The 15,554-nt window shown below is 29.9% G+C and overlaps 1 protein-coding gene across 9 annotated transcripts in view; it reads right to left on the reverse strand.

Moving 5' to 3' along the window:
* The window catches only part of LOC106074351 (uncharacterized), a 118,810-nt gene that overhangs the window by 35,995 nt on the left and 67,261 nt on the right, over positions 1–15,554 (reverse strand). For 5 of the 9 annotated variants that reach the window (XM_056004660.1, XM_056004661.1, XM_056004659.1 and 2 more), the window contains 14 exons: positions 15,454–15,519; positions 14,412–14,513; positions 13,025–13,144; positions 12,798–12,912; positions 12,317–12,464; positions 11,657–11,762; positions 7,791–7,905; positions 7,549–7,623; positions 7,206–7,220; positions 6,488–6,562; positions 3,963–4,034; positions 1,725–1,860; positions 718–820; positions 129–251 (listed from right to left, as the gene is read on the reverse strand). In XM_056004660.1, coding sequence (XP_055860635.1) covers positions 129–251; positions 718–820; positions 1,725–1,860; positions 3,963–4,034; positions 6,488–6,562; positions 7,206–7,220; positions 7,549–7,623; positions 7,791–7,905; positions 11,657–11,762; positions 12,317–12,464; positions 12,798–12,912; positions 13,025–13,144; positions 14,412–14,513; positions 15,454–15,519 — 1,371 coding nt within the window. The remainder of the gene's footprint in view (positions 1–128; positions 252–717; positions 821–1,724; positions 1,861–3,962; positions 4,035–6,487; positions 6,563–7,205; positions 7,221–7,548; positions 7,624–7,790; positions 7,906–11,656; positions 11,763–12,316; positions 12,465–12,797; positions 12,913–13,024; positions 13,145–14,411; positions 14,514–15,453; positions 15,520–15,554) is intronic. The other 4 variants (XM_056004662.1, XM_056004663.1, XM_056004665.1 and 1 more) reach the window with 4 other exon arrangements.

Consider the following 15,554-nt stretch of genomic DNA (forward strand, 5'->3'; position numbering starts at 1 on the left):
AATCACTCTTTATTTTTGTTGTGGAACTCCTTTTGTTTCATTCTGCAGGGGAGGGAATGTAGTGCTTCTTTATAGATATTAGTTTTACAAAAGAAACACATTTATTAAAAAAAGAAAGATGTCCTCACCTCCATGAACATGTTCAATATTGCATCATTGTTGATTCCTGAGATATCTATATCACTGATCTCTACATGTTCATCTAGATACAGTTGTCTCTCCTCCTCAATGACTTTCTTGTTCATAAAGTTCTACAACAAACAGAGCACAATTTAGTACACAATATAACCTTAAAGTGATTTTTTTTAAAAACAACATATGAAACAAAAGATAATAAAGTTTTCTAATAAATAGTTTACTTCTGATAGCAATAACTTACAGTAACTTTAATCTTTTTTTTTTTATAAATACAAATATATGTGCATATATCTTTTGGTTTTTTGAATGTGTGGCAAAAGCTGTAACAAAATTGCTACATTAGCAGCGATAGATAGATAGATAGATAGATAGATAGATAGATAGATAGATAGATAGATAGGCAGGCAGGCAGGCAGATAGATATATATAATAATAATAAGGCTATAGATGACGACTTAATTTTTATTAAGTTTACTATGTATGACAATTTATAAGTATTCAAGAAACTAAGGGTTATGTTACAGTCAAAAATAGAATTAAACTTTTCTACCATACATAGAAATATCCACAAACAAATACCTGCAGTTGCTCATTGACAATGTTTATACAAAGTTGTTCAAAACTGTTAGTTTCTAAGTTCTCAAAACCACAGATATCAAGTATTCCAATACTTGGCAGATTTCTGAGTTGACAGAAAAAGGAGAATTGTTGCAAAACTTCAAACCTAGATTTTCTACAAATATTATTAAGTAGTAAAGATGTTTTTGTAAAAGGATGTAACCAAAGAGAAAAATGTAGTCCCCCCCCCCCCCCCCCAAAATAAAATTAAAAAATTAGATTTTGTGGATAAAAATTATGAATACTTTTTACTTTGATGTATCTCCTATACATTAGATGCTCAAAGTCAAGGTGAAACACTTAGAATATGAACTAAAGATTGAATTCAAATACTAGTTAAGAGAGTTATTTATATTTAGGACATCTGATAGTTGACCAGCTCTTTTAAAGTTCAGAGAACTGGGCACCAATAATCATTTAATGCCCTAGACACATTCCAATGATTAAATTATCCCCCACTTTAGAAAGTACAAAATGAGGAATAAAATCTAATAAACAAAGGGCTTCCATTCAAAGAAGTCTAGATGGTAGATCAAGTACTTTTCATAAGTTTGATATTATTGTTATATAGCTAGCTCCACACGCTATATTTGCTTCAAGTATTCAATGTCTATTAGTAAAGTTCCTCTTTCAGGCATTGCAATCTATAGGGCAGATGATGTTAAGATCATCTGTTTCTTTGGCCAATGGTTAACAAGCAGGGTGTCATGTGGCCAGCACAATGATCAAATGCCTTTACTTTCCCTAACTAATGTCAGGTACCCATCAGAGTTCGATCCAGAAATTCTAAATCCCTGTCTTCACTGAGATTCGAACCCTAGGTTCAGAAGCCAAGTGCTTAACCACTCAGCTAAAATGCCCCTAATGTCTATTAGATTTAGTTAAAATATGGAATGTCTTCAAATTCATACTAAAAGTTTCGGTCTTCAAAAGCTAACTCAATAACCACTTCCCAAACAATATTGTACCTCAATTTATTAGCCTTTAGAGAGTCATTGACTTTTCTGACCAGCCATCCAAACATTCTTTCATACAACACTTTGGCGATGGCATCTCTTTCATCATCTGCTTGTTTCTTGTTTTTGGACAGCTCAATTATCTCCCCTAGAAGACAGGTTAAAACATATTAATTTGAATTTACTCTAGACAGTGAACTGATGTCAAGCTTAATTATTTATTATGGAAATGTGATATATTGATTTCCTGCTAGCTATGTTAAAATATATAGAGAATATAAATAAAAAATAAATAGAAGGAATATTATTCAACAACATTTATATAGTACGTAGATCAATCAAGTGTTACAACTTTAGTACTTTATACTCTCTAATTAGTTGTTCTTTGAACAGATGAACAGTAAAATGACATTTGAGATTTGTGTAAAAAAACAAATTTAGAAAATATATACTTTTTATGGTGAGAACAAATTAAAAATTTTGGAATACAAAAAGGATAAGGCAGATGAGCTTGAAAAAAAAAAGCTATGAATTAACTTCTTAAAATGTTGCAATTTCCATGAACATGATTTAATCTATAAACCTAAATATAAATTGGCTTAGAGTATTTGATCAATTACTACCAAATGCAGGATATGAATCATATATATATATATATATATATATATATATATATATATATATATATATATATATATATATATATATATATATATATATTATATAAAACACATGTTACCATGAAAACTAATTAAGAGTATTTTATTGATAAAATATTAGAAATGATATTTTCATTAACTTTGTAACTTAAAAGTCCAATAAAAATGAAACATCAATATTTTTTTTTAATTTTCCCCTGCCCTAAAATTAGAAAAAAAAAAAGTAATTGTGGCTAAATATTATACTTTTTACACCTTTCCCCATACCTAAACTGTTAAGAAGATAAAACAGTGGCTAAATAATTGTACCTTTCCCTCCTCCCTGTGACTAAATAAAATATTTATTATTTTAACTTTTCGCCTTCCTTTATGGTTTAAAAAAAAGTGACTAAATAAAATATTTTCAAGGCTTATGTTTATTTGCTATATGTGAATTAGAAAAAAAAAAAAAAAAAAAGAATTCTGAACCACTTATCTAAATAACTTCTGGAAATGACAATTACTTAAATATAATTTTGTCTGTTTTGAGTTAATGATTTATAATGTATATTATGAATAAAGAATAAATAAGACTCTAACAGCAACAAAATGATTTCTTGATCTAATTTCGGCCTGAGTTTTCAAACAGACCATAGGAAAAGCATTCACAGAAAAAACATAACTAAATGAATACATAATTTTTTACAAAAATAATGTTATAAAATGTTGTGTTGTTGTTTTTTATCTAATGAACGTGAAAAAATTTAAATGAGTGATTAAACATTCAATAAAATCATTACATATCTTTTATTTAAACTATTGTTTAGTCAACTTTGGCACATGTTTTATTTTTAAAAACAAACTAAAGTTTTTGTTCACTTTAATTGTCAGTTTTATCTTTGTTGTGTTTTAAACTAAGGCAATTCTTTATTTAATTTTGTTTTCTACTTTTAAAAAAATAATAAGACTATGGCAAGATAACACAGTCATTTAAAAATATAATGATAACACAGTCATTTAAAAATATAATGAGAAAAAGAAACGCAGGATTGACATAAGCTAAAAGGGTGTCAAAGAAATTAAATGCTAATTTAATGAAGGGAACAAAAGAACAAATTAATAGATAAAAAAATAATATTAAAATATAAATTTAGTTAAAAAAAAAGGTTAAATGTTATTACTTTTTTTTCCTCAAAGCTTTTAATATTAATGAAATGTAAATTTTTGTACATGTGTCTTTGATCAATATATCTTTACACCTAATTAATGTATTGAAACTTAAGTGTTATGGAAGTGTATTAAATATTAATACAATAACAGACAAAATAAAAAAAAAACCTCCTGAAAAATATAATTAAACCAGGTAAAAACCAAATTGAAAATAATCTTATTACCCTGATAAAAAAAAAAGATTTTAAAAAGAAAAGATAACAATAAACCTGAAATAAAATACATTGAAATGAGGGAAAATCTATAAAAGAAATAAAGTAACACTTTTCAAACTATGTATTTGTATAAGCAAGGTTGACATGGTTCAATGTTGAAGGTTAGCAAGCTTTCAGCATTATAGGACTAACTGGTTGGGTTGGTTTAATAGTTAATATCCTTTTACCTGAATCAGAATCATCATCTGAAGATCTCTGTGAGCTGCTGCCAAAATCTCTTTGACTTAGGTATATTCCCCCTAGGAGAATTTTTGTTTTACAACTTTACTATGTTACATTGGCTAACAAGCTAACCAGTAAACTGAGTTTTTTTTAATTTCTGGTTATGTAGTGTATCTTCTTATCTTATTAATTACAGACTTTACTTCAAAAAAGAAGATAATTCTGTCCTACACATTTGATGTGACAACCTAGTTATGCATACTACTTTAAATCTGCTAAGTTTTCCTAGCTTACTCAGGCAACCCATTTCATGCTCTAATGGCACTAGGGAAGAAGAAGCACTTGTAGGACTTGTGACGATACGAAACTTGCATGCAAAAGTTCATTTGAGTTTTTCCCAGCAAATCGTGGGAAACTTTTATTTTTAACTTAAAACAATTATTTTCCTGTCCACCCATATCTTCCCTTGCACTGTTTCTCACAGGACGAATCTCAACATAAAACATTAACTAGCTTCTCTAGGGCTAACTTTTAAATTTTGACCGCTGTACAGGTGACCAGCACACAATAGTCGTGGCACCAGCGCTACACACAGCGGCCTAATAACTTTTCACACCTATCCCCCCCCCCTCCCCCCGCAGGATACGCACCGCTCTAAGAATAGCATTGCACTCGGGCTGGACAGATACATATTCGCCTTAGTCCCTACTCTCACGGTACAGGCCATAAATCAGACATGACGCCTGACACGTCCAGTACATAGATACATGTGAGAAAATCACCTAGCTTTCTTCCCCACCCGTTAAACGAAATGCCCCAACTATATATATAGAGACCAAAGCATTCTAAGTTAGGCCCGCTAGAATTCATACAGTCTCCAGTGTTAGGAAGTTTACTTGTGAGGTTTCATTAGGGACAAACAGCCTGGTTGCTACACCCGACTGCTATAACTACGAGATCTCCACCCAAAGCTGTAACCGGAGCAGACCACACCAGATACCCCCCCCCACCCATTACATACCTGTTAGCAAGAAGGCATTGCCTACTGTCCATGGCCTTAAAATATTGCCCAGTGTCCACAGTGCCTTATACTGCCCAGTATCATCTGCCCAGTACCCGGCCCAAACTGTCCACTGCCTAATGCCGACTGATTAGAGCAACCTTCGCTGCAGAAGATAAACTGGTGTTGAGTTAGCACGGCTCTCTACAAGCTAGAGATCACAGCTGAGAGATCGTCCCACTATAACTTAGTCTGCAGCACCAACCCTCTCAACTGCTAAACAGGCAGCGGCCTCACCCTAGAGCCAGTTTGCCTACAGCATAGAGAACATCCCGAGCCAACGTCCTAAGACAGAGCCGGATGACTCATCCTTATCCTTCTGAGTGCCAGTACTTCGACCGCCAGAAGATGACCCACGGGCTAGCAGCTAAGAAAATAAGTAGCCAGACATAGGAACACTCTTCTCTTCTAATCACTCACCAATTAGCAATCCATGATGAGCGGTTATGTTCGATATTAGCACCTTCGTTTCATTTCTTAATTATAATTTTATTTGATCATTTATCTTTTGTAAACTTTCATTTATTAAATTATTTTTATTTATAAACTTGTAATATTGGTCTGTTCTTACTGTTAGTTGCGGTGTGCCTGTACAAAATCTTGTATGTGAGCGGGATAAATTAATAAAATTTCCCCTAGACTTAAATAAACGAGCCCACTATTAACTAATTAAACATCTCGTCACAGGACTTTGTCCTACCATATGGTATAAGAAAGGTGCCTTTATCTTTATAAAATCTTCTGAGTATTTAATTTGGTCCTGTATATGTATCTGTATCAAAAGTTTTAACATGTGAAAGTATAATAAATAAAATGTGCATTTCAAAACTTGGTGCATATTCATCATATATAAATACAAGAAAATAATTTTAAATATATTAAAATATATATTTAAAAGAAAAAGCTGTTGTTGTTTTTTTAAATATGTTAATTTATATCTCCTAACTGAACTTCATAATGTAATTTATAGAGAGTTAAATGAATTAAGCATCTGAAGTGTGCATTGTTAGTAGTTATTATCCAGTATAAAAATAAAGTTAACCCAAGAGGCTTCACATTTTCAGAAGCAACACCAAGATTGTTATTGTTAAAAAAGTCTTTTAAAAAGTAAAGTAGTTACCCCATTCAGAGCTTGTGATTAATAAGAACAATAGACCTTCCATAACTAATGTCAGCTACCCACTATATATATATATATAGAGAGAGAGAGCTAGCTCCTCTTTCCCAGTCAAAGATTTCTCATTTCCTATAAACTCAAAGATGTCTATGGAGTCAAATCCCTCACTAGTTTTAGGTGGACTCTAACTCAACATCCTAGTCCTCACTGATGTTTAAACCCAAGACCCCTTGGTTCAGAAGCCAAGTGCTTAACCACTCAGCAACCACACCCCTGTTAATAAATGTATAAACTAATTAATGAATTTCAAACTCATACTTTCACATATCATTGAGTTAGTGTAATAGTGTTACCTCTGCTTGGAGTGCTTAAAAGGCTACTTCCTTTATCAGTTTGGTTGAAAGAAACAGGGAATGTTACTTGCCTGTCTGTACAAAGTGTTAGTAAAAAAAGCATATAAAGAGTGCCAATCTTTCATGATATAAAGTTTTAAGTATGTTGCAAATGTTATACAATGTACTATTAAAAATTGCAGGTTTGAATTTCTCCATATATACTGTCCAAAGCAATACAAGTGAAGAAAAAAGTTCAGTAACAGAATGTAATGTAGCAATATTCTAATGGCTGACACATCAGATTTAGAGTCATTTAGACTATCATCAGATTTAACTAACGATAAGAATTGTTCCCAGATATCATGTGATTACCAGAAGAAAGTAATGTGAAGTATAGACATTACAAATAAAAGCATGTTTTTGAATAGTACTTGAATCTCTCTCAACCTAATTCAGGTAAGTGAGTGCAATGTTGGTGTAAATGATTAGAAGGAAAATGTTTATATACTTTTCCAAATATAGTTTTGGTAATGCAAGGAGATAATGATGTCATTTAAGCTGAATAGACAAAGTATCTTTTTATACCAAAGCCACAAAGTTGAAAGAATATTTTAGTTAGTAATTATATGAACAAAAAGAAATGTATTAAATCAACATACACAAATTTTAATAACAAAAGAAAATATTTGGTGCAAAAAATAAAATAAATATTTAGTATATTTAAAAAAATACTCACTAAGACTTATAGAATCTATAAATTGTAAGTAATCAGTGAATGCATAAATAACAAAACATGTCAAAGCGTGCAATCTAATTCTAAACTAATTAGTGCACTAAAACTTATTCCCAAAAGTGTTTAATTTTTAATGATGTTAAGTATGGCATAATTTTAGCTACAAATCAATTAGTTTACACTGATTGCTTGGAGTATTAAAACTTATCTGAATATACTAATTAACAAATAGAGAAATGCTTTTTTTCTTACTAAGAAAACTTGAGTTGTTAACTAAAAAGATGCCATGTGTTAAAAACCAATATGGCTAAAGTTAATTTATCTCAAATATTTTAAAGTGACCTACCTTTACCAAGCCTTCCCCTGCGTTCAATTAAAACTCTCGTCAGTTTTTCAACATCCAGATGAAGCAAAAAAGCAGCTGTTCCAATTAAAATTATACCTTAATTATTCTTAAAATCATATTTAAATAAAATGTAATGTTTTTATAACAAACCTCTAGCTATGCCAATTAAGTCAACAACTATGAAGTATACTTTTATAAGCATTTAACCAATTTAAAATATTAATAACTGATAATTAAGTTACCTTGTTGGACAACAGATTCATTTTTTATTATCACACTGTCATTGTCACTATCCTCAAATTCAATATTACCAAGATGTAAAATAGCAGCCAAGATACTGTTCACATCTTGAATTTCCTATGTTACAAAAATATTTCCCAGTAATTTGCATTTGTTTTACATACATTCAATAAGAAAAAAAAGTTTAAAATAGCCATCGATGTCTTGGATTTCATATAAAAAAAATTCTATCCCATTTCCTGTAATTAAAATCCTTATTAAGGAATTACATTTCCATATTCTAAAGTGTAAATAAATAGATAGCACAATTCAAGGACTCAAGTTTAAAAGTCTATATGTGTTATTTATTGTAACAGCAATGCTATGTTTAACAAGATTACACAAACTCAGAGGCGGCCCCCGTCGAAGTCGGATCCCTGTTGGATCTGCATATTCGCAAATAATATTCAAGAGGTGAATTAATTTTGATGGTCAAAAGTAATAATGTTTCAAAGATTCATTTGCCGTAAATTTAAATTAAATAAAAAATAGTAGATTAGTTTTAGTATATTAAAACATTACAATATTGATCAAAACATTTGGAAATGAAAATCTACACTTTTTTTTTTACACTTTAAGTTTAGAAATTGAAATTCTAAATCTTAATCTAGTCTATTTTAGTATAAACTAGATCTAGAAATTCTAGATCTAGACTCTAAAATAATTTTAATTAGAATATAAATCCAGGTCTAGATATACTGTAATAAAAATCTAGATCTAGTTTAAAAAAATCTAGATTAGATCTAAATCAAGATATCATTCCTTTTTTAAACGCGAGTCACATAACGAGGCTTAATAAACATTACTATACCGAGTTCTTTTTTCATTTCATTTGAAGAATTAATTCCATATAACGTCAGAGGGAAAAAAAACACTACGTCACACGGCCTAGCTAGACTAAAAATCCCCTTCATCATTACGAGCCATTTATCGAGTGTTCATAGACTTTGGTGCACCGAGTGCGTTCTTTAAGCATTTCATTTAAAGAATTCATTCCATATGACGTCAAAGGAAAAAAAAACACTACGTCACATGGCCTAGCTAGAATAAAAATCGCCTTCATCATTACGAGCCATTTATCGAGTGTTCATAGACAATGGTGCACCGAGTGCGTTCTTTTAGCATTTCATTTAAAGAATTCATTCCATATGACGTCAAAGGAAAAAAAAACACTACGTCACACGGCTTAGTTAGACTAAAATATATTTTCATTAATACGAGCACTTTTTCGAGTGTTAATAGACATTGGTGCACCGAGTGCGTTCTTTTAACATTACATTTAAAGAGTCCATTCATATGACGTCAAAGAAAAAAAATTCCATTACCTCACAATAGGCTAGTACCGGTACCATAAAAAAAATGTCTTTATTTACACGAGATATTTAACAAGGGTTCATAGACATTGGTGCACTGAGTTCTAATAGAATTTATTTAAAAAGGATCAAAGCCGCATTGTTTTTGTGTTTTGTCAGTGGGTCTGTCCGTCATCTTGATATAAAAAAAAGAACCACTAAAAGTTATTAAAAATTGATTAACCTTTATTTTACGTTTCAAAACATCGCAATAATTTTTAGGTATGAACACAATTGAAAAGTGTATATAATAGATTGTTCCGGATGTTTGTATAAATAGTAAAAGAAAAAGAGAATTTCAGATAAATGTAATACCGTTAATTAAATTTTTTGGATGGTCTCGTATAAAAATTAGATGTACTACAGCCATGTGGAGAGATTTTCATACCTTACTTTGGAGTTTGGATTCTGTTTTCCTTAAAAATCGGAACATAATATTAACGATAATTAGATTTTTACATGTTTTAGGTAGAAAGTTAAGAGAGTAGTGAGTTAAAATATTTTTCAAAAAAATTCCTAAAAACATTATTTCGTAAATGAGAAGATTATTTGTTTATTAATTAGAAGAGGGAGTTCAAACAATTATTTGGCGTTTGTAGATTTTTAAAAAAATTCGGAACTTTCTGGCGACGATTTGTAAGAAACAAAATCCGGAACATTCTTTATCGATTACAAAACTTCTATGTTATGTTTTAGCAAGAAAATTAAATGTCTAAAAAGTAATTTTCAGTAATCAATTCTAGTAAATTACTTTTTTTTAAAGCCCCGAACAACCTATTGTCGATATTTTTTAAATTTGTTTAAAGATGAAAATACGGAACAATTTGATATTGATAACCAAATTATAGTGACGCATTGTCAAATAATATAAGTGTAATATAAGTGAATTATGCGATTTCAAACAATCATTAGGCATAATTCATGTTTTATAAAACAATATCCGGAACATTTTTACACCTAATGAAATATAAGCCAGTATAGAAATTTTGATTTAGCATTAATATGCTATTTACATAAAAAACGGAACAACATATTATTGATAATGTGTTTTTGCAACGTTTAAGCATGGAAATTGAATGTAATATAAATTAGAAGAGCAAACAAACATTTGTTGGGGTTGATTAGTTTTGCACAAAAAAAACGGAACAATCAATTTTTAGATAATTAAAACTATTGAGATGTTACGGGAGGAAAATTAAAGGGTAAATCAGATTTTCAATTGCTTTTAGAGTTCTAGTTTTTTAAATCTAATCGTGACGGACAGACAGACCAACAGACAAAACGCAAAAAAATAATCTTCCTTTATTCGGATAGGGGCTCTAAACAAAAAATAAATAAAATCTGATTTTTTTTTAAAGTTTAAGGAATTGGTTTAGCACCTGATCATGTTGCGACGTTACGCTACTGCACGAAAATCGCTGCATAAAAAGTCCATTAAAAAAAATGTGCGTGATATTTACATACAAAGTGCATTATTATCCTTTATAAACAAACAGAAATGTTTTCTTTTTAATTTTAGCAGCTAGTTGACCAGAAAAAACATCGTTAACTATTATTTATATTTGTTGTAAACATTTCCTGTACATTTTAAAAATATATTTGACTTAGTGATACTGAAAATACACAAAAATTGTCCATCTTTGTTAGCATATTGTAACATTGCCTCCCTTACATTTACGTAATTGTTTTAGAATTGGTGTATTTTTATGAAAAAATCGCTTGCATAATTAATTTTATAAATTAAACGGTTTGCTTTTAGAAAACCAAAAGTAGCCGTTCCACCTAAACGTTTCAAGCCGCATTTAATGATGAAATAAAATTTTTCATATCTCTTCTAGTTTTCGAGATCTGAGTGTGACAGATGGACAGACGGACATTTTGCACAAACCTAATAGCGGCTTTTTCCCCTTACGGGGGCCGCTAAAAATTGTAATCCATATCTAATGAGCTAAACGGTTAATGAAAAATTTTAGTTTAAAAAGTAATTAAATTACATTTTCTTAAAATCTTGTTAATAATAAAATGATTTTGAAACAAGAAAAAGAATATGTCATTGCAGATATAATTCAAGTAAAAAAGTAAAGTTCCCCTTTCAGACCTTGCAATTTTTAGGGCAGATGATGTTAAGGTCATTTGTTTCTTTGGTCAATGGTTAATGAGCAGGGTGTCATGTAGCCAGCACAACAATCAACCGCCTTTACTTTCCCTAAATAAAGTCAAGTACCCATTAGGGATGGGTGGACTCAGGGGCGCCCTAAAATACCAAAATCAGTCTTCACTGAGATTCGAACCCAGGTCCCCAGGTTTGGAAGCCAAGAGCTTAACCAATCAGCTACTTTACCCGGCAGATATAATAAGGCAGTGAAAATAGAGAAATTATAAATCTAGTTTAATACTTTTCCTAAAAATATAGAAATAATAATACATTTTTATTTTAGTTTAAAACTTAATAAACTTAATAAGCAACAAAAAAAAACCTCAGGTGTTAGGTTAATCAAATGAAAGACATCTTGCTGATCCTCATATATTATTTTATAAGCCTCTCTTTCCTTGACATTTAAGTCATAATAGCCTCCTGTAATTCTAAATTTGAAAAAGAAAAAACAGATGAATAGGAAATTTAAATAATCATAGCTTTCAAAATCATAAAACATGTAGTGTAAGATTTGATACTATAATGTAGGTAAAATAACTTTGAACTGATTGTTTTACAAAAACAATATTATGTCTATATTTAAAAAAAAAACTGTTTTGAAACCAATGTACATTTTTTAAATCAATTTATATACAAATATTTTTAAAGCTTTAGATCAGAAATTTAATTTGAAAAGCAAACCTTTTCCATAATAAGTAGAAAAAAAATTGAGTTTGTTATAAAAAAGTATGTATAACTAGTATATTTTTTTAATCATTAGAAACACATTGCACATTTTTAATAATAATAAAACAGCTTAAAGAACTATCTAGCTGATAAATAACATAAGAAACCATAACAAAACTCTTCACTGTTATTAGTATTGGAGACAGGATATTTACTCAAGATTAGAAGACACCACAGAGTTAAAGAGTTTCTTCAAGAGTAACTTTCATTTTGTAGTGAACTCATTTTTAATGATGAGCAATACAAGTAGGCCTACCTGAATTTGTCCTTTCTTTTAATATACAAGCTATCTAACAAATCCTCAGATGCACCAACCAGCAGTGCATAGAAAGCATGAAATGTTCTCTCCTTTGGACTGTGGTGAACAACTCTTGATTTTTCTAACATGTAATCTTTAACCCGAGCTAAATGGAAATCAAACAATAAATTATCTAAGTGAACAAAGAGAATAGAAATATACAGAGTTGTAAACCTTATTATTAAAGAAGCAGTTAGATTATTACTAAGATTAATTGAAAAAAAAATCCACAGAGACCATACTACAAAAGTTCTTCTCAAAAAGTAAATTAGAGGTAAAACTTATCCTTATCAAAAATTAAAAAAAAAATAATTTTTTTGTTAAAAAGCCTCATAAGATCCATTTTGATTATTGTCATAGAGAAGTGTTATTTGCAATTAGACATTAATTAAGAGTTGTTCTTTTCTAATATCTCACATTTATAATAACTTGTACTCACCACTTTCTATTTTTCCTTGTTCATTAACTGCTAGTGAAAGAAACTTGGCAAATCTGCTGGAATTGGAATTGAGAATGGTTTTTGCATTGCCAAAGGCCTCTAGTAAAGGGTTTATCTAAAAGAAGAAAAATATGATGAGAAATAATTGAGTAAAACCATACAAAAATAAATGGAAATATTGCTGATAAGAAAAGTAGCATAAACAGAATAATCTATTCAATACATACTCTTATTATCTTGTCCTGAAGGTTGTCATATTCACTACCACCAATTGACATTAAATGCTGCACTATATATTTTGTGGCCTCAGTTTTGCCAGCCCCAGATTCACCACTGACTAAAATGACCTGTTGACCAATATATTGTTAAAATTTGTAAAGGACTTACTAAAAATAAATAATAGGTAGCCACTTTTAACTTCTAGGACTTTTGAATATAATTTTTGCAGTTCTGGGTTCCCTAAAAGAATGTAATTTTTGCTCTCCTTACATTCAATTTTACATTTACATTAAAAAAAATAGATATTACATTGATCAAAAAGCTAATCTGAAGAGATTTTTTTTTAATTGGGGAAGGATCCTAAAATGAAAATTAGTTGTGATAGACACATTGATAAAGGATAATTTAATCATTTAGTCTATTTTAGAAAAGCATATATCATAAATAGACAAGCCCATTCTAAAGTGGTTAAGAAAGCCTAAAAGAAAGTAAGACTCACAGCCTTTCCAAACATGTAAGATTTCTAATGGAAAGTCAACAATTTTAAGCTTCATTCAAAATGTGTCTTACCCCAGAATGTCTTTTGCTTCTAAACAAAATTTCACAAAACAAGCTAAAATTTTCAATTCATTGTTATCATTTATATACGAACTTGAAATTTACAGATGTGTCTTCGCCATATATTTTTTTAAAACACCACACCTATCAGCATGCAAATCAAAGATATCAATAGTGCAAACATTCACTTTTCTATGGGTATATCATGAGATGATGAACAATTATTTGTTTACTTTGAAATGTCTAAGTTCCCATTAGTTACCCTTCTTTTCTAATGCCTTTGTTTTTATGTGCTTTTAATTATCTGTTGAAGAAAACAATGTGCATGCTAATTTCATTTTAAAAACATTGACAAATTCTGTTCACAGCTTCTTATTTGTATATTTTCTTAGAAAAAATTTTTTTTATTTAATTGGGACAGATATCCCAAAAAAAAAAGGAAAGTGACCAAAAAAAATGTCAAAAACAGTTTCTTTGTGTAGTTTAAAATCTTAAGAATATATTTAGACTATAATAACATTATAATTGAATGATATGTGTCAAATTTAAATAATCTAAAATTTCTCTTTTTTTTTAATGAAAAAAATTGCATATTTTGGCCCTTAACAACATTCATGGTATCATTTTCTATGTTTTTCAAGCCAATAATTCTTGCTGACTCTTTTTAAATTTATTTTCTTTTTCACTATTATTTTACCTAATCTTAGTCCTGACTTCAAATTTATACAGAGTTAAATGCTAAGAAGTACTCCCAATTCTTGTTCCAGCTTTGGACTATTACACAATTTTTAACTAATGCATAGAAATGTCATGATCCTTGAAAATATATTTAAAAACCTGATTATGTTTTAAATCCCTGATTGCAGAATAAGCTTTGGCAGATATTGCAAATAGATGAGGCTCTTCTGAGATTTGACCATACCGATATTCATAATGAAACTGAAAGAGAATGAAAACTATATTTAGCAAGACAAATGTAAAAAGTAAAACATGAAAAATCTATCTATTTAACACTTTTTATATGATGTTACTATGAACCGAATCAAAACTAAACAAACCAAGCTCGAACTTCTCTTATGACCAAAGGAAACCCAAACTTAAAAACTGATTGGTACGAACTGAACCAAACAAAATGTCCTTTCTCTAATGCAGATGGCAATGACACGAGACACTTGAAAAATATTTGGGATTGCTCTTAACTGACTGCGATGCCTTGCAAATTTGAAAATATAATTTTTATTAACATTCCAATGACAGCTTCAATTGTTAAAACATTAGCTTTTCCTGACACAAGTACTGCCAGGGTATTTTCAGTGTGGAGTGGCTAGGCTAAACCCAGAAACATTAGAAGTGCTTACATTTCTCTAATACAACATGCACTCCTAATTATTGAACAGCTTAAGCAACCATTATCTGTATTCTATGTAAGATCATTAGTATTTTGTTTTCATTTGATATATAGCGCACTTTGACTGCAGCAATTAGAAATGTTAATGTTTGAAGTTGCAATAATTAGAACTTGCACATAATTTGTGTTTTATCTTTATTGCTTTTAAGCCTTAAGTTCAAGCGTTTTAAGTTTTAACTGATAAATTTAATTGAACCTTATTACATGTAATTAGTTTTGCTATATACCCAATTTCATAACATTGAACCCAACTCGAACCCAAACTTTTGATCTGACTGAGCTGAACCCGATTATGCTCAATATTGGACCGGACCGAACTTCAACTTAAATCTAACAAACAGAACTGAACCCGATCTTTATAAAATGCATACTGAATAAAATCTATTGTTAATTTTTATCCAAAGAAACTATTAAGTAACTATTAAAGTAAAGAAGATTGAAGAATTTACTTCTAAAGATCTTCGTGATTACCTGAGATGTACACATTTCTAAAGGTTTATATGGATTGACAGAAATAAGTATCTCCCCACAGTATGTCTGAAATGGAAAACAATAGTATGATAATTACTCAG

The sequence above is a fragment of the Biomphalaria glabrata genome, chromosome 11, assembly GCF_947242115.1.
Source record: "Biomphalaria glabrata chromosome 11, xgBioGlab47.1, whole genome shotgun sequence".
In the NCBI taxonomy this organism is placed as follows: Eukaryota; Metazoa; Mollusca; class Gastropoda; family Planorbidae; genus Biomphalaria; species Biomphalaria glabrata.